Here is an 18978-nt window from a genome sequence, read left to right as displayed (position 1 = left end):
GGCTCATTTCGTAACAGTTAGTGTACAGTAGTGTCTACGGCAGGGGTATTCAAATCCGGTCCTGGAGGGTAGATGTTGTGCAAAGGTACGTATCCTCGCTCAGAATTGTTTCCCCTGGCCTGGGGAGCATAATTTTGACTTTTTATCTCATAATTATGGCTTTCTTATCTCGTAATTGTGACTTTTTACCTCAGAATTTAACTTTTTGCTCATAATTATGACTTTTATCACAAAAGTTCGACTATTTGTCTCATAATTATGTCTTTATCTCATAGTTATGAATTTTACCTCATAATTTTGACTTTTATCTGATAAATGACTTTTTATCTCAGAATTTCAACTATTTATCTCATAATTACGTCTTTATCTCAATTATGAATTTCACTCATAATTTAGACTTTTATCTCATAATTATGACTTTTTCTCTCATAATTGACTTATCTCATAATCATGACTTTATCTCATAATTTCAACTATTTATCTCAAAATTATGTCTTTCTTATCTCAATTATGAATTTTTCCTCATAATTTACACTTTTATCTCAAATATCATGACTTATCTCATAATTTCGACTACTTATCTTATAATTATGTCGTTCTTACCTCATAATTACGATTTTTACCTCATAATTTAAACATTTATCTCATAATTTTGTCTTTTTATCTCGTAATTTTGTCTATTTATCTCACAATTATAACTCGTATCTCAATATTAGGACTTTGTATGTCATAATACGAAAAATATAAAACCCCATGGTTCGTCATAATTGTGAGATTAAAAGTCAAAGTTATGCTTCCGCAGCCAGGGGAAACAATTCTCAAAGAGGATACGTACCTCGGCACAACACCGGTAACCTGCATGTTTTAGATAGTTCCCTCTTCCGGCGCACCTGGAAGCCATTACATCGTTATCAGGCTTCTGCAGAGCCTGATGATGAGCTGATCATTAATTGAACCAGGTGTGCTGGAAGGGGGAAATGTCTTAAACAGTCAGGATACCGGCCTTAGAGGACTGGATGTGAATACCCCTGGTCTACGATCTTCACATGACCCTGGTCCAGCACCTGCAGTTGATGAGACCCCAAACCCCCTCCTTCCCCCGGTGAGACTGAGCCAACGTTGACCGACACAGGCCCTAACGCCCTCTCAAACATTACCGAAAATTAAGGCTTAACATTCTAAATACCTCTACTGTTTTTACTTGTGTCACAGAAAAATAATATTAGGACTTTATCGTCGCACTTGCGAGGAAAACATCAACCGTTGAGTGATGAATTAATGTAAATAACCTGGTTTAGCTACACATGAAAAATATAAAGATACTGTAAAACTGCTGTCCAACCAGCCACTAACCACAAATATGTATTTAAAACAAACATTACGTGTTTAAAAAGATTCAAATTTCAAATTCTTACCTTGTTTAAACTCATTCTTTCCGAGGATGGAGAAGTAACGGGTTTCTCCACAGAAAGTTCTCAAAATGGCCGACCGCAAAACTCCACGAGCGAAGGAGCGCGTGTGACGTCATTTGGTCATGTGACAGGAAAAAAAAAACTCCCTCTGGTTTGAAGTAAGATAACTAGTTAGTCCACACATTACTTTCAATTTGCTTCAGAGGGTGTATCATTTGCTTTGAAGTAACCTGGAGGGAAAAAATGAATTAAATGTAATTTAAATGAATGACAAAGTGGTTGCACTTTTTTCACTATTGATTCTGGGGTAATGTAAGACAAATTTCACTGAGTAACACCAACAACTAAGTGTAAACTGATTAAATACTGGTTTAACTTAAAATCCCCATGAAACAGCTGTCGGAGAGTTGTTTGATTTTGTACATTTATATGTTTCCTGTAAAAATGTGACTATATTGAGGCTGACCTCTCCAAAAACACTGTCACCTCTGATAGGCCAAAGTAACTGGTGACCCATGATGTCTTGCTAGGTGCTCAGCAGTTGACATAAAATTTGGCAAATCTGTTTTATCAGACGTCAAATTATTATCTGCTGTCACTTAAACAAAAATCTTTTTAATGTACACATGCAGCACAAAACATATAACACTTTCATATAACACTTCAACATCCCATGATCCAGTTTGAACTTAAGTTCACGTTACACTTCAGGGGCTTAAAAGTGTAAAATGGTTGCATTTTGTGATGGATTGGAATGGAGTTTATTTAAGGGCCGACACAATCTGGCTGGGTTTTATGACTGCCTCTTAAACATAACCTTACTCAGCTCTCAACATTACCTTATATTATTGTTCGTTGTGGTGAACTAGACTTGCTAGCTTAATATTTTTCATAAAATATTGATCTATAATTGCCTTCACAGTCTTGTGCAGTTGAGTAACTCACATCACCAACAGCGTGACTTGTAATGCCCAGCAGCAGCTAACTCATTTGTTTGGACTTTTGCATGTTAAGAAATGTTCTGAAGATGTTGTTTTGCTTTGTATGTGAAGACAATCCTATCCCCTGTTTCCGATGAGGAGTGTTCAGGGTTAGGTTATTGGATTATTCTCCTCAGAGCTCTGTCTACAGTATTTGGGTTCATCACCCCTCCAGAAAAACTATACTCCTGTTCTAATACAGACACTGAGGTTTTGATAGACTGTCCTTGGCCTTAATCTACAGTCTGTAAAATCTACTGGAGCCATAATCAGCATTCTTCAAAACATATTCCCTCATTTATTGTTTCGATGATGTCTTATAAGTCACAGTCTGGCACATCAGCCTCACGTCTTCCATAAATCTTCATTGGGTTCAACTGTGTGTAGAGCTTGCCACATACTCCACAAGAACAGAGAAATTTGTTCGCCATGTTATGAGATATGTATGTGCAGAGACAGTTCATTGTGTGTGTGCGGTGGTGGATGTGTGAATGCGTGCGCGCGGCCGATATGCGTGTGAGATGGTGAATGCCGGAAGTGCATGTGTATGTGCTGAGTAACAGAGACAGCGACCGGGCAAAATAGTATAATTCAGGCTGAAATAAGTACAGTTAATTATGGTGTATGCTGCCAAGAATAAAGCCCCTCTTCAGTACAAACATGGCCTGGCACTTGTGTCCTCATCCTCTTGATCAACGTGGAGTTTTTGGGAGTTAACCCTGGAAGAGAAGCATCTTCGGCCCTGGAGGAAAACTACTTCTTCTCCCAACCATGGTCAGGAGACCAAAGCAGGAATGGTTAACAGCCGAGACATTTCTTACTTCATGAAAAATTCAGGTACTGAACTTGTGGGGGGGGGGGGTCTTCCGCTTTTTCGCATTAACCACACCCACTCCGAAAACCTGACCAATCGCACAATAGTTCTCGCACACTGCCCAAGAAAAAAGTTCTGCCTGGACGGTGTGTCAAGACCAAACTGAGAAAACTTCTAAATCAGGGGAAAGTGACATAATTTTTTTCTCGACCCCTCCCACCCCACCCCCCCACCATTGGCAGGTATAAGAAACCAAACCAAACAGCCTACAGATAACATAATACCATAATTAAGATAAACAAAAAGAAAAACAACTAACAACACACAGTCCACACAAACTGACAAAAACGGGGACCAACGCAGCCACAGAGCAAAAATGGATTAAAATTTGCTCATTAATTATACTACAAATATCCCATTGTTGTTATTACACATGATTATAAGTATCCTATTGTTGTTATTCGTCTTCTTGAGGTGGTAAAAACATGAACAAAGTTCATTCTGGCCAAGACATTTCACACTTCTCAAGAAACTCAGGTGCCGAACACGTCCCCCATTTTTCCACATTGACCATGCCCACTTCAAATTCCTCACCAATCACAAAATAGTTCTCGCACACTGCATGAAAAGAGCCTTCTGCCCGGACAGTGTAGCCCTGTACATACTCCACGAAAACGTTGAATTTTGTTTGTCTTCTCAAGGTGGGAAAAACAAGAACAAACTTGTTCTGGCCAAGATATTTCATACTTCTCGCGAAACTCAGGTGCCAAACTCGTGGAGGTCCTCTGCTTTTCTGCATTAACCACGCCCACTTTGAATACCTGACCAATCGTGTAAAAGTGCTGGCACACTGCACAAGTGTTTTACATCTATAATATGTTGGAACAGTTTCGAGCCAAGCTGATGGGCTCTACTCAGGTTTAATCTTCACTGGGTTCAATATTCATATGTAATAGTAAACTTGATCAATTTAACATGTTATCCTCAGATTTTGAAGACACAATCATGGCTGCATGTTTGAATGGATGAAGATTAGATTTTTTTCCTCCAGTAACACAATTTTGTTTAATTGTCCGGTGCAATCCTCGCAAATGTAGCATGTTGGTAGTACTTTAACTGAAGTACAGCATCTGAATACTCCCTCCACTACTGTTTTAAACCCCTCAGTGACCCTGACGCCTTTGCAGATTTTCCCCCTCCCCTCAGGTTTTCATTTAAACTTTTTCCACCCATCTTAAGTTTGCATGACAAACATTTAACATGATTATAAATGAGGCATCAAAGAGCAGCTGCTCCTCACTCTAGTTATGTAAATCATGTTATGAGTTCTAATGTGAGAACAGGGAAAATACAGAGAAAACTGCATTAGTTCTAAATGAATGCCCCTATTAATGGACTATAAAGAGAGTGTTGAGGCCGCCATATCTCTGCAGGAGCGTCTGAATAAGGTTATTTCCCCCTCACTTTCCCAGACCATATGGTTCAAGACTGTTATTAATAGATGCCTGATCCTCTGATAAGTCTAGCAACAGGAGGATTATCTATCCAACCAAACGCCTCAGTCAGGGTTGTACCTGGGGCATGCGAGTGTGAGCGTGAGTATGAGTGTGTGTGTGTGCACGTGTGTGAGAGCGTGGCTTCAGCGGGTTTGTCTGACCGACCTGACCGTGGTAACCTCTGAGTAAGGCGTTACTCCTGGTCTTCTCTGAGGGCGTTAGAAGTGACCTACTCTCCTACTAAGTGTGGCAGGTGTAAGGGAGCTCTGTGAAACTGTTTGCGTGTTTTGTGTTTGGTGTGACCCCCTGCTGTCTGCTTTGGAGGCCTGTGTTAAAAAGGTAGACTTCACCCACAGTTCGTTTGTGTTTTGAGTGTAGGTCTACCACTAATTATGTTTTCCCCAGTTTCAGACTGAAGTGCCAGGCTGCTGTTTTGCCTCCAGTAAAATAATCCATCTATATTGTTTGGCCTATGTTTGGAGCCTGTATCATACCTGGGTGATCAGATGGATTATTTCGCTTTTCCATAGGACAGCTGATGCACTGTCCCTCTGAGTGTTCAAACTGTATGAACTGCATCCATAACCCACTGTTATACTGAACCAGGGCTTCTGCCGGTACCAGCAAATCTAATTTACTGCTTTTTAATGCCCTTTTTAATGCCACTTTAAACAAATTTAATGCCCACGTCCATCTGCAGCCGGTTTACCTTCGACAGGCTTTAACCAGGTTCTGAATAATAATAATAATAATAATAATAATAATAATAATAATACATTTTATTTATAGGAGCCTTTCAGGACACTCAAGGTCACTGTACAAAGTTGTTAAAATAAATAAAACAGGATTAAAATCACACACATACATATATAAAACACATAGGTACAAATGGCAGCAGATAATAGTGAAATTATGGACTAGAGTAGGCCTGTCTGAATAAATAAGTTTTAAGATGGGGTTTGAAGAAGGTAACAGAGTCTGAATTTTTTATATTATATTTGTTTATAGTTCCTCCTCCAACCACTTCTGCTGAAACTTGCATTTTCCCATTTATTCTGACATTTGCTAATATTCCCTTTGCTCTTTCGCCACAGCATGAGCACGCTCACAGCATGTTGCATTCCAAGCATCTGATGTTATGACTTCGTGTATCGGCCTGAAACAATCGCCAGTTAAAAGGTTCGGCCTATCAGTCATCACACTACGCTTCAGATCAAAATGATTAAATGCTTATATAATTAAAATAGATCATTAACACCGTCAAACTTAACTAGACAAAAATTGTTACCTAGACCAACTGACATTTGCATTGTTTGTTTTATCCTTTCCTAGGCAGGAGGACGAGCTGTGGGGGGTGTGGGTGGGATTCACCTGCATGTGGGGTAGGCCCATAGTGGCCGTCACATCCAGTCAAGTGGTAACACATGGACACATTTGGTGTTCAACAGTCTCTGTCTAGTAAGCAGAGTAACTTATATGTGTGTATTCTACATATTTGAGTAGGTATTTATAAGCACTTTAACATTATGTATAAAAAAATTTGGGGAAATCAAATATTTAGGTGGAAAATGTCAAATTACTGCTCGGTAATATGCGGACTTCAAACGGACATCAATGTTTTTTAGCTTTACACAAACATTCAAAACATGCAGTTCACAACAGAAATTGATATCAAGTAGGACAAAACCTATTATGTTCAACTATGCTGAAAATACAGTTTGGAGTAAAATATCGAAAAGTCTCTGTTTTATTTACATGAGAATGTGGTAACACGTGGACGACTCTTTACCATTGTATGAATCACCCGAAATGTTGACTTATTTTTTAAAACTTGCTTTATTTAATGTATTTAATACTAACAGTGTTATTTACAACTTGTGCTGGTCCATACTGATATAGTTAAATTACAAATAAAGAGTCATTTCTTGGTAACAGTTCACAGATGGTTTTTTTAAAAATGTGACCAGTGTATGAATTCACAAACTTCATTATTCGGAATTTTAATTTCTCACAGTTATAGACAGTCTTTTGCATGTGTTTTTGTTCATTTAATGCAGCCTAGCAGAAGGTTGGGAACTTCTCCTATACTGTGTAAGTGGCATTTTAAAAGGGATAACAGTTCCATAAAATAGAGATCTTTGGCTAAAAAATGAGCCCACTTCATAAATGATGTGTGCAACTTTACTTCTACATATTGATGTTCACTTTCGCTTGATCAGACCCATGAGTGTTATGTCCCTTTTGTTTGCTGTGATATTTTTGTAGTGTATGTTGTGTTTTTTTGCTCATGAGGTGCTCACATGTTGGTGTATAGCAGTGGACTGCTAGAGAATCTCCCCACAGTAAGTATCCCGCCTTGCTCTTATTTTATCTTGTGTCTATTTTAAAAAGAAACTTTGAATTAGTAATTGTTTAAATAAAGGTAACTTGTCTTTTAACTATTGTTTCTTATGACTTCCTATCGTTTTAATTTCATTATGTATCAATAAATGATAAATTGGTGAAACTGAATGCATGTCTCCTGCTTTTCCTTGAACCGATACATTTGTTTTGCGCCGGCACAGCCAAGTGCTGTCGCCGCAGGTCACATCAGGCTTTGGTGACCCGTACAGATATGTATTGGGAGGTTTCTATCTGGGTTAGCTCAAATCTCAGGAGGAAATGCTTTGTACCCTCCAGCTAATCACCCAATTTAACGATCTTTGCAGAATAATTTGACTTCCTGATGGGAAATGTGTCACGATTGCATGTTCGGATTCAGGACACTCAAAACAAAAACAAACAGACTCAAGTACAGTTTTTACCCATAAGCACTTAAATGTACACACATTTTAACACTGGACTCACTTTTGTTTTTGTGTGTGTGTCGTTTTTTACTTTACTGTTTTATACTGACTTTTTTTTTACTATTCACTGTCATATAATTGATGTGTGTATTTTACTTGAGCACCTTACAGAACGTAAACCAAATTTTGTTGGACTGTACAATATTATTTTGCAGTGACAATAAAGCTTATTCTATTCTATTCTATTCTATTCCCTCAAATGCTGTATTTCTTTATCTGTAGTATAGAGTTTTTTGTTATATTTTAGTAGTAATTGGCAGTATTTGTATTTTTATATTTTATCTCTGTAGTTTTTGCATATAACCTATATTTTTCAGTATTTTGAGTGATGTTTTTATACAGTCTTTTTTGCACTTTAGGGAATTGGCTTCTATTCTATTCTATTCTATTCTCCTTCAGATTCATTGATTGACCTTCAGTGTTAATGCAGAGTACCTGGAGATGGTCTTGGACCTGGTGAGAGCCTTGGTGATGACCAGAGATGGGGCCGACTGGCGGCGATAACTCTGAGACTTCAGCCGCTAAAACCAAAGAACAAGAGTCACATCAGGAGGAGGAGATATGATGATATGACGAGACTTAACACTAGAGTACATAATGATGTTTGACCATTCAGGTGGAGCTGGATGTAGTAGATCCTCCACATTGGGGGGGATCAGCCCCCACAACCCAGACCCAAATAACCAGAGGATAATGGGTGGATGGATATACATCTACTGGTTATTATTTATTACAAGTTATTACAGATATTACAAGTGGCCTCTGTGGGCGTGTGTGTGTCTTGGGAATCACACAAAATCCGGAAAGAGCTGACTGCTGCAGTTCGGCAGACTTAGGTATTTTTGGTCAAGGTAGACAATAGCAAAAATGGCAAGTTGAAAGGACTAATATTTTGGGAGACAGTAGTAATTTTGGAATACAATAGCCTTACAATCACATTGCTATGGCCAGAATGCTTTGGTGGTGACTGCTGGACAAATGCGGTACAGCATGCACGAATACACAACAGTATAAAAACTAACACATCTAGAACCAGTGGATCTCCATGGGTCAACACACTACTTAGTATTTATCTACTTACATTCTTTTAATGTAGATAATGTTATTTTTTGAGCAGTCAAAGAAAACCCTTATGTTTTTGAAGAAATCAAAAACTCAGAGGCATTATAAGCTTAAAGTCTTTAAAATCTCATGGCTTTTCAGTCTGAATAAAAACATTTAGTCAATAAGACCTTCATTAGTTTTTTACTATGACTGACTGAAAACTAACAAACTTTCTTTACTCTCAAACAGCAAACTTTCTCTTTTTCTAATAAATATCAGTATTTTTACCTTTATTATTATTTTCAAGTAATATAAATAATAGTAATGTTTACTATTACTGTTTATGCACTTTGTTTTACATTTCTTTTCTATATATAATGTACATAGTCTTTATATTCATATTCTTGAGTGTTTTTCTATAATTTTTTTTTTTTTTTATCTAGCCAAGAACTACCTCTCAGAAAAATGTTATGTGCACATAATGATAATAAACATTCTTGAACTTGAATTTTCATGTTATTTTCATGTCTGTTGCAGTGAATAAGCAGCTCTAACAGGTGAGTGCTCCTCTTCTATTATAATGTTACAGGATGTGTGAATGTGCAAGTGCAATGCAGAACAGTGAAGGTTATGGGTTATTGTTAAGTTGAACGCTTCTTTAATTCAGGTTTTCCGGTTGACTGGTAAGTGCATGTATGTTCTGACTTAATGTGGACACTGTTGATGCCACTTTGTGTTGTTACTGAGCGCTGAGTGAAAGCTTTCAGAGGTACTTTAAGACAGACTGAGGCCAAATGGACTGTATGTAGAGAACAGAAGGCAATTTACAGCCAAGGTTAAAGCCGTCTTTTTACCAACACAAACAGCACAAATCACTGTCCAGAACAGCAACAACCACTTAGCTCTATTCTGCAAAGCTCGAAACCTCGAAACCCCGTCCTCAGTCCCATCAGAGTTGACTCCACAGTTACATCATGTTTGCTCTCTCCTCATTTGTTACGTAAACACCCTATGGTCAGTACATTCATTATATTATCCTGACTGACTGTGGCCTCCAAAATGACAGAAGCTACAGATTGAATCAGAAGAAATAACCCACAGAGGTACGTAAGAGGGCATGGACTGGATCAAACTGTACCAGCTCAGGCCTAATCAGTCTCCGTCATCCTGAGTTTCTCACACTCGAGGTGAGAACAAAAAGCAACTTCACTGCTTTCCATTAAAGTGCTTGTATCCTTAATTGAAGACCCTGGTGCTAAAAGTACCGAAGTCACATTTTTGGACAATTCAAGTTGAGCATATAAACATGTATTTGTTTAGCTAAGTCCACCCTATTAATAATTTTAACAGACTTTTTTTGTGACTTCAGTACTTTTAGCCCCAGGGTCTTCAATTGAACAAGATGATTTTAAAAGTATCATGGAGAATGCAGTGAAGGAGGAATGTCACTGTTTTTCTTGATGCCATCGTGGTTGAACAGTTGTTACTGTGTTTTATTGTTAATTGTGTGTCATGTATGTGTTTAATGTTGTTTGGACTTTGTATGGCTTCTACCTTGGCCAGGTCTCCCTTGCAAAAGAGATTCCTAATCTCAAAGGGACTTCCTGGTTAAATAAAGGTAAAATAAAAAACAAAATAAAAAGACAAAAGTGTGGCATTTCAGCAGCACCTCTTTATGAAGGACTGAACCTGACATATTAAAAAATATATACAGAAATATAATGGTACGGAAATGAATTTACCAAGCCATTTTTATATTTCTGTATATATTTTTTAATATAGCAGGTTCAGTCCTCCATAGTCAGGAACCCTTATTTCAACAAAATAATGATAATAAAAAAAAATTCACTAAATTATGAAATGCTCTGGTTGAAATTACGACTTTTGTGTCGTTAGGGTCAGTTTCAACCCAGTTATAAAAAATAAGATTACAAAGCAATAATTAGAGCCAAAACTGAAATCATAAGTGCACTGCCAGCCAACGCACTGACAGTCAGTTCCTCTCCCAATCATGTGAGCTTTTGGGGATTCGCATTTTGCCTTGTTATCCAGTATACCTGCACAAAAACTAAATAAGCAAAGACAAGCTTGTCCACACATGTGAGGACAGTTCAGTATAGAGTTGGTGACTTGCAGAGTGCACATCGAGGGGTATACTGACAAAAAAAGGCCCAGAGGCTCACACCAAAAATATTAAAACCAATATTTTCATGGATAAGGAGGCCTAACAAGGTAACCAAGAGATGCACTGGAAAAAATCTAAATCTTACCAATTGTATTTTCCTCATTTCTATTCAAAATATCTCATCACATTTAAAATAAGACATAATCGCCTAAAGAGTAACCTTCAATGAGATACAAGAACTTATTTTTAGACAACAGATCTTGAAAATCGTATTTCAAGAAATCTTACCAAGATAATTTTCACTTGTTCCATTGGCAGATTTCTTTGCTTAATTCAAGATTTTTTTTTTGCTTAATTCAAGAAAAAAAATCTTCCAACGGAACAAGAGAAAATTATCTTGGTAAGATTTCTTGAAATAAGATTTTCAAGATCTATTGTTTGAAAATCAGCTCTTACATCTCACTGAAAAGTTACACTTTAGGTGATTATGTCTTATTTTAAGTTTGATGAGATATTTTGACCAGAAATGAGGAAAAATACACTTGGTAAGATTTTTTCTAGCATGAGAAACAAATTAGATGATAGATAATTGTTTTAGTGTATTTTACAGCCGATGTAAGACATGGGTCAAAACCAACCCGTTAACATAAGAGACATAACATAAGGTAACAAAACTAACACAAGAGTATTCCATACAAGAGGAAGGTTAATCCACATTTCCATTGTTGCGGCTGCTTACAGCCATATTGAGCTCTTATTTTCCTTTGTTGGATCCTATTATCCGAGTTTCCCCACGAGGATCATTAGAGTTTCATTTAATCTAATCGTGAAAGGATTTGTGACTGTGAAGGAGGGCGACGAACAGCCGTTATATAACCACGTTTCATTGTGTGTCAGATTAACACACAGCGCAGTGCAGTCACCTGCGGCATTAGTCACGGATTCAGTTCAGTTGGTAAAGGACACACAGAGGTAAAATACAGTTCATTTTAAACATATACTAAAAGAAGCTTATGTTTATGTTTTACCTCTGTGTGTTTGTGTTGCTTCTGAGTGCATGACAAAGATCCAGAGTACAGTACAGAGTACAGCGTGTGTCCACCTGACCGCAGATGTTTGCCTTGGAATGTGATGGTTCATGACAGTCCAAGTAACAGTGTAACTACAGGGACTTCAGAACAGAACCAAACCATGCAGCTCACTTTAAAAAACCCCTACAGTAAAGATTAAAATGACAAAAAAAATTAAAAATGACCCATTAAATTCTAGGCTTGGATCAGAATTCTTGCAGAAACATTCTTAACAGCCATCGGCAATGTTGTTTAGAACCTGTTGATCTACTAATTCTATCAATACATGTAAATATTTGGTGTAAAATACAGTTTGTCATCGTTTCATGGTCATCAGATATGACCCATTTGGACGTTCAGAGGCTCCATAGTTACCATGGAAACACCGTCATCTTCTACAACATTGATTCACCAGTAAAACTCATGGAGTTGGATCAATGACAGTGGATGGAGACACTTGATTTTATGTTCAGTTAACGATATATTTGCTGAAAAACTTACTTTTTTGTCACTTTTCTCTGTTTCTGATATAAAAACCAATGAATTTACTCTGAGCTTTAATGAACAACTATATGATCAGTGAATTAAATGTACGAAAATACACGATTTACACTGAAAAGATGCAAAATACAGAGGATAATATTACAATAAATAAGGATAAATCACTCAAGAAAGGTTATATATAGAGACACAAAAGTAGCACTGGGTCTTTATGGGTTAAACTCAGATGCTGGGGCTGGAAAGATTTCATTCTCTCCCCTCAGCGTATTATACGACTACAAATATTTTTTGACATTTCACAATGTAATATTATTGATTTAACCGGGTCACAGGGGGGTGAAACATTCCATCGACTCGAGCCACAACATCACAATGTTACCTTTCAGTTCTTAAAATAAACTCACATACGCAGACGGGTGAGATCTGGGTCTACAAAACAATATGCCTGTAAGACCAATGATCAAATGGAGACAAAGGGGGAAGTCACTCATATCTATGCATCAGTCTCACAAAAATATTAACATGTGTATCAATTGTGTAATTAAAGTTTATAATAATGCATTAGACCAAGACTGTGCATCATTTAGTGTAAGAAAACATCACTGCACTTAATGTAATATGACAAGATGTTTTATGATACGTATCAATTCTAAAAAATATGGCCCATAAAGTTGGAATAATTTGTTTTCAGGCTTTTTATTCCTATTTATACACATCAATAATGACCTTTGACTAGATGTAATGATTACATACAGAGTCCTGGTCACACTTGAATTGTCAGAATCATTTCACAAGAAGAGGTAAAAATAGATTTTATTCCAACTTTATGGCACGCAGAGTTAGATTTTACTGACAGAGGTGACTGTAAATGCAGATCCAACTCATCTAATTGCATAAATAGGAGGTGTATTCTTTAAACTCAGCCAGTCCTCCTGAAATTAGTTGCAAAAAAAACTCAGTGTATTGAATTGTAGCTGCTCTATCATGATGTATGACGTATTACCACAGTCCAGTCAACACATGCCAAACACTGAAACAATATTTGGCAGGTTTTCAGGCGTCCAAGCGCATGTCGCAGCACAGCACAAGTAACAATATGTACTTGGAGGATTTTCTAAATGACACTTTTGCACATGCACCGTCAAGGCCGAGCACAGTATGTCACCACTGACTGAATCACACTGTGCACACTAAGAATGAAGAGAGAATAATTCTGTGCAAATACGTGACATGATATGAATGAACTAACGAGGCCATGACTCACACACTAATTCAATCTCCACAGAGGGAAACAGAAGGGGACTGAAACAAGCCAGAGCATAGAGTATGTAGGCACGCCGTCACTTTCATAGACTACAGTAATAACCAACTGTCTGCCCCAGAGCACGTCAGTTTAACCCATAATGACCCAAACAGCTACCAGAGTCCAAAAGCACTGCCTGATCTAAAATGTTTAATAACCTCTGAAGCACTAATACTATCAATACATGCAAATAACTGGTGCAAAATGAAGTTTCATGGTCATCAGATAGGCTGTGATCCATCTGGACGTTCAGAGGCTCTGTAGTTACTGTGGAAACACCGTCATTTTCTACACTGTTGATTCACCTGTAAAACCCATGTACTTTGATAAATGACAGCTGCTAGAGACACTTGTTTTTACATTCAGTTAATGATATATTTGCTGAAAAAGTCACTTTTTCTTCAGTTTTCTCCGTTTCTGATAATATAACCTATGACTTCACTTTGAGATTTAAAGAACATCTACATTATCAGTGAATTAAATAAAGGAAAATACACAATTTACAGTGAAAAGATGCAAAATACAGGTAAAGTCACTTTTTCTTAAGTTTTCTCTGGTTTTGTTATAATAATCCTCAAATGTAAAATCAAAATGATGATTAAAGTATATGATCAGAAAATTAAATATAGGAAAATGGCTCATTTTCACTGAAAAAATGCAAAATACAGAGGATAATATTATAATAAATGGTGACAAATCAGTTAAGAAAGGTTAAATAGAAAGGTAAAATAATTTGGGAAGTGCCACAAAAGTAGCACTGGGTCTTAATGGGTTAACTATAAATTTTGATGGAAAGTCATTTTTTCTTCGGTTGCTTTTTTTTTTTTTATATATATATATATATATATATATATATATATATATATATATATATATATACATATATATATATATACACACACACACACAGGGTGGGGAAGCAAAATTTACAATGAAAATTTAGTTGTTTTTTCTCAGCAGGCACTACGTCTGTTGTTTTGAAACCAAACATATATTGATGTCATAATCATACCTAACACTATTATCCATACCTTTTCAGAAACTTTTGCCCATATGAGTAATCAGGAAAGCAAACGTCAAAGAGTGTGTGATTTGCTGAATGCACTCGTCACACCAAAGGAGATTTCAAAAATAGTTGGAGTGTCCATAAAGACTGTTTAGAATGGAAAGAAGAGAATGACTATGAGCAAAACTATTACGAGAAAGTCTGGAAGTGGAGGAAGTAACAAAAAACGTACCAAAGCTTTTATTAAAGCTCTCAAATCCAAAATCCTAAAGGATCCAACCGAATCCATGAGAAAAATGGCAACTGAACTTGAGGTAGACAACAAGACCGTTAGAAATGCAGTAAAATATGATTTGAAGATTTAAATTCTCATGACTTTCAAAAAACTAATTGGTCATACACTGTCTTTCAATCCCTGCCTCAAAATATTGTAAATTTTGCTTCCCCACCCTGTGTGTGTGTGTGTGTGTGTGTGTGTGTATATATATATATATATATATATATATATATATATAACCCTCAACTTTCATTCGAGTTTTAATGAACATCGACATGATAAGTGAATTAAATATAGGAAAATACATGATTTTCACTGAAAAGAAAAGCTAAATACAGAGTCAAATATTATAATAAATGGTAATAAATCACCTGAAGAAATCATTTGGGAACTGCCACAAAAATAACACTGGGTCTTTATGGGTTAATATCTCAGAAAAACATCCAAATTTAGAAGCATATTTAGAGAATATTAACCTTTATATAGAAATAATAAATCAGCCGTCGGCCTAAAACAGTGTGCTGTAATAGAGAATCATTTAAAACACTAATTAATCTATAAATAATGTGATAATGCATTGCCAGTCACATATATAAGGACATTTCCTTCAACAACAGTAACTTCTAAAGGCTCTAAATCAATCTACAGGGGTCTAAAAGTCATGACGCTTCCATTCTTTTTTATTAGTTTGCATTGGCTCTGCAGACGCCTTCTGTAAAGTGTGTTTTGGTTGTGTATGGTCTCTTTGATTTCCTGTGGCGCCGTGCTGGCTGTACAACATCATCCTGAAATTGACCAAAGGATGCTTCAGTTGTTTGACTGGGTTGAACTCTGAACCTCCTCCTCAGCTGACAGAACCGCCTTCACAATGAACTCATTCTACACATTCAGTTGCCAGAGAGAAACTCTAGTCTGTTTTGTCTCATTTTATCCTCTAAAATTAGAAAAACAGCAACAGAATTCTCTGATAGCCTAATTATGGTCTGTCTTTTTTTTTTTTTTTTCTCATACCCTAGAATTAAAGCAGAAACATGGTCATTATTTACCCTTTTGTTTTCCTGTGGTGCGCCCCGACTGAGCCCATCCGGTGGTTGTGGTTGTTGTTGTTGTTGTTGTTGTGGAGACATGTTGTCCATTCAGCCCTCAGATGTGACTCACTGTCCGCCTGTCCTCAGGTGATGCAGCGGAGACACAAATCCCATAAATAACCTCCGTCTCCGGAATGAAGAAACCATCTCAACACAAGTTCTCCTCAAGTGAAACGAACCTTAAAAACGGCTCTGAAAGGAATGAAAGCAGGTGACATGAAAACCAAAAGACAGTCACAGACAAACTTCAGCTGTCTGCTCTAGTCATCAATGACACGCACTCTGCAGGATCCGACTCAAGCCACCCGGTCTGGATCAGCACGGATCAGCGTGCGTCTTTACGCACAGACCGGAGGCGGCGTCTGTACGCTGCAAAAAATAGGTCTGGACTTTCTATTTTTAACCAAATTCATTCAGACCGCTATTATTTTACAGCTGCAACCAGAGAAATGGTAAGAAAAATGACTTTCCTTAGAGCATGTAGTATTTTATTCACTAAACTGAAACAAATCACGGAAAACTATTTCTCAGAGTGTGTTAATCCAAATGTAAGAAGCTCTTTTGAAGCAGGTATGACCAAAAACATTTTAATCATATTCACTTGTTGAAAAACTATTACAATATTTTTGCCACATTTCAATGAGAAAAAAAAAACAGAGTTTATGTTTGAGATGCAATGCAAAAAAATTAGAAAAGTGGCTGCCTTAAAAAAAAATTAAGTAATGATTAATGAACTTTTTAAAATACATTTAACTTAAAATCTTTTAATATTTTTAGGTAAATCAACTTGGAATTTAGTGCATTGAACTTAATTATTTAAGTGTAAACTATGCAAAGCAGTTGACATTACAAAAGATCTCACTTAAGTTCATTAATCTTTTTTGTAATAAATGTATTTATTGTTTTTGTTTTTTTAAACACACACAAAAAACTAAACAATAAAACAAAACACAGGCTGGGAGTGGTCAAAAAAACAGATAAATAAAATGATATATAGTCAGTGCACTGTAAGCCCGGATAAGTTGAGTTCACTTTATATAAAAAAAAAAAAAAAAAAGTGGTTTCCTTAAAAAAAATTAAAGATTAATGAACTTTGTAAGTACATTTAACTTAAAATCTTTTAATCTTTTAAAATTTTTAGTTAAATCAACTTGGAATTTAGTGCATTGGACTTCATTATCTAAGTGTAATAACTATGCAAAGTTGATATTACAAAAGATTTTAAGCAAAATGTGCTGAAAAAGTTCATTAATCATGACTTAATTTTTTAAGGCAACAACTTTTCTCACTTTTTTTTAAAGCAAACTCAACTTATCCAGGCTTACAGTGTGGATGGATTAGTAAGCAATAATATACATATATACATACATACATATATATATATATATATATATATATATATATATATATATATATATATATATATATATATATATATATATATGATTTTTTGTGTGTGTGTGTGTGTGTGAGTGTGTGTGCAAAAGTACTACGTTTCAGCTTCTCAAATGTGAGGATTCGAAGCTTGTATCCATTTGGCTCCTACGTAAAACAAAAAACCAAAGTTAATTCAGACAGCATTTCAAATAAATGTTAATGTCCCCTTAATGTGAACTAAAACATCTTATTAGACTCAAAAGACAAACATGATAAGATAATGGGTTAATAGGCTGTTGCTTCAGGCTTTTTGTCACCCTGAAAGCACATTATTAGATTCCAGTGTCTGTGGGAAACAGTTGTGAGTAGTACTGACTGCAAACTAGGCTGGAAGGTTACAATGTAGGACACAGCCATCCCTTCAATATAGTGATTTTACTGCCAGTGATGGAACAAAAGCACTGTCTTGTTGTTTGTTGTGCAGATATTAATGTGTTTAAGCCAAACAAAACAAGAAAAAATGGAGTACCAAGGAAGGAAATGGGCAAAAGTAATCATGAAGAGAATGTGTTTAAAGGAAAAATGAGCATTGCCCCAAACTTTATTGTCCTTCTAAAAACAGAAGTGGGACACAAACTGGGCTAAAGAAGAATCAGGCCAGAAAGTGAAGAACTGGAAAAAAAAAAAAAAAAAATTCAAATCCCTACACTAATTTGGCAAAAGCAATTCTCGCCGTCACCTTTTTTCTGAAAATCCAAGTGGTGATAATTGTTTTTTTTTCCTCTGCTGGTTTTCAGGCTGTGCCACTTGTGAGGAGGAAAGCAGCAGCGATCCTAAAATAAACGTTTCAGAATGAAGAGTTCTATCCTCGAGTCAATCAGCTGATCCGAATCTGACTGAGATGAAAAACAAACTGAACATGATGTTGTGTGAGTTATCGCCAAAGTCTGCTGATGTCTAAGAGTCAGAGACGTTCCAAAACAGCTCTATAGTTTATGGTCTGTCCCATGACTTTTGGCCTTTATGAAAGTCTGTGTGGAGCTGTAAAAGAAAAACAACAAAATTTAACCTCTTCTATATACATATGTCACCCTATTTCTATTACAATGAAGCATTTTTGTACATGTATGAATTTATAACCAGGAATAAGGAAATAACAATAATAATATGAATAACAGTGATTTTTAACATGTCCAAACCAACTGTATTTGTAAAGCATTTTAAAATGACCACAGTTGACCACAGTCGTACAGAATAAATAAATAAAAACAAAATAATGGAATAAAATACAAAAAAAGACTAAATGATATATATAAAACAACCAGTGTTGTGCAGAAGAATAAATAAAAGCAAAATAAAAGAATAAAGTACAAGAATAGAGGTAAAAGACATGAAAAGCTGCACAATTAAAACATATAACCATAAAAACAGACAATGAACAAATGCAAGATAATTGAATTTGTGCTATTAAGAATGACTAACGAGATTTCTGTGCAGTCTGCTTCTTTCTTTTTTTTTTTAATAGGTGGATAATGTCAGGATTGATTTTGGTTTTATAACGATGGTAAAATGTTCAAAAAACGCTTTAAAATAAAAAAATTTATGTGTATGGTTAAACTAAAACAGAAACTTGGTACTT

At 36.1% G+C, this 18978-nt stretch overlaps 1 protein-coding gene across 4 annotated transcripts in view; it reads right to left on the bottom strand.

Annotated features, from left to right (window-relative positions):
- Window positions 1–16278, bottom strand: part of LOC115433557 (rho GTPase-activating protein 20-like) — a 39885-nt gene extending 23607 nt beyond the window's left edge. For all 4 annotated transcript variants that reach the window (XM_030155034.1, XM_030155043.1, XM_030155051.1 and 1 more), the window contains exons 1-2: window positions 15921–16278; window positions 7984–8069 (exon numbers count right to left, since the gene is read on the bottom strand). In XM_030155034.1, the coding sequence (XP_030010894.1) occupies window positions 7984–8069; window positions 15921–16010 (176 nt within the window). In that variant the 5' untranslated portion in view covers window positions 16011–16278. The remainder of the gene's footprint in view (window positions 1–7983; window positions 8070–15920) is intronic.
- Between the last annotated feature and the right edge of the window lie 2700 nt (window positions 16279–18978).

The sequence above is a fragment of the Sphaeramia orbicularis genome, chromosome 2, assembly GCF_902148855.1.
Source record: "Sphaeramia orbicularis chromosome 2, fSphaOr1.1, whole genome shotgun sequence".
Lineage (NCBI taxonomy): Eukaryota > Metazoa > Chordata > Actinopteri > Kurtiformes > Apogonidae > Sphaeramia > Sphaeramia orbicularis.
Note: the sequence above shows the minus strand (reverse complement) of the source record. Positions and strands in the feature narration are given on the sequence as shown.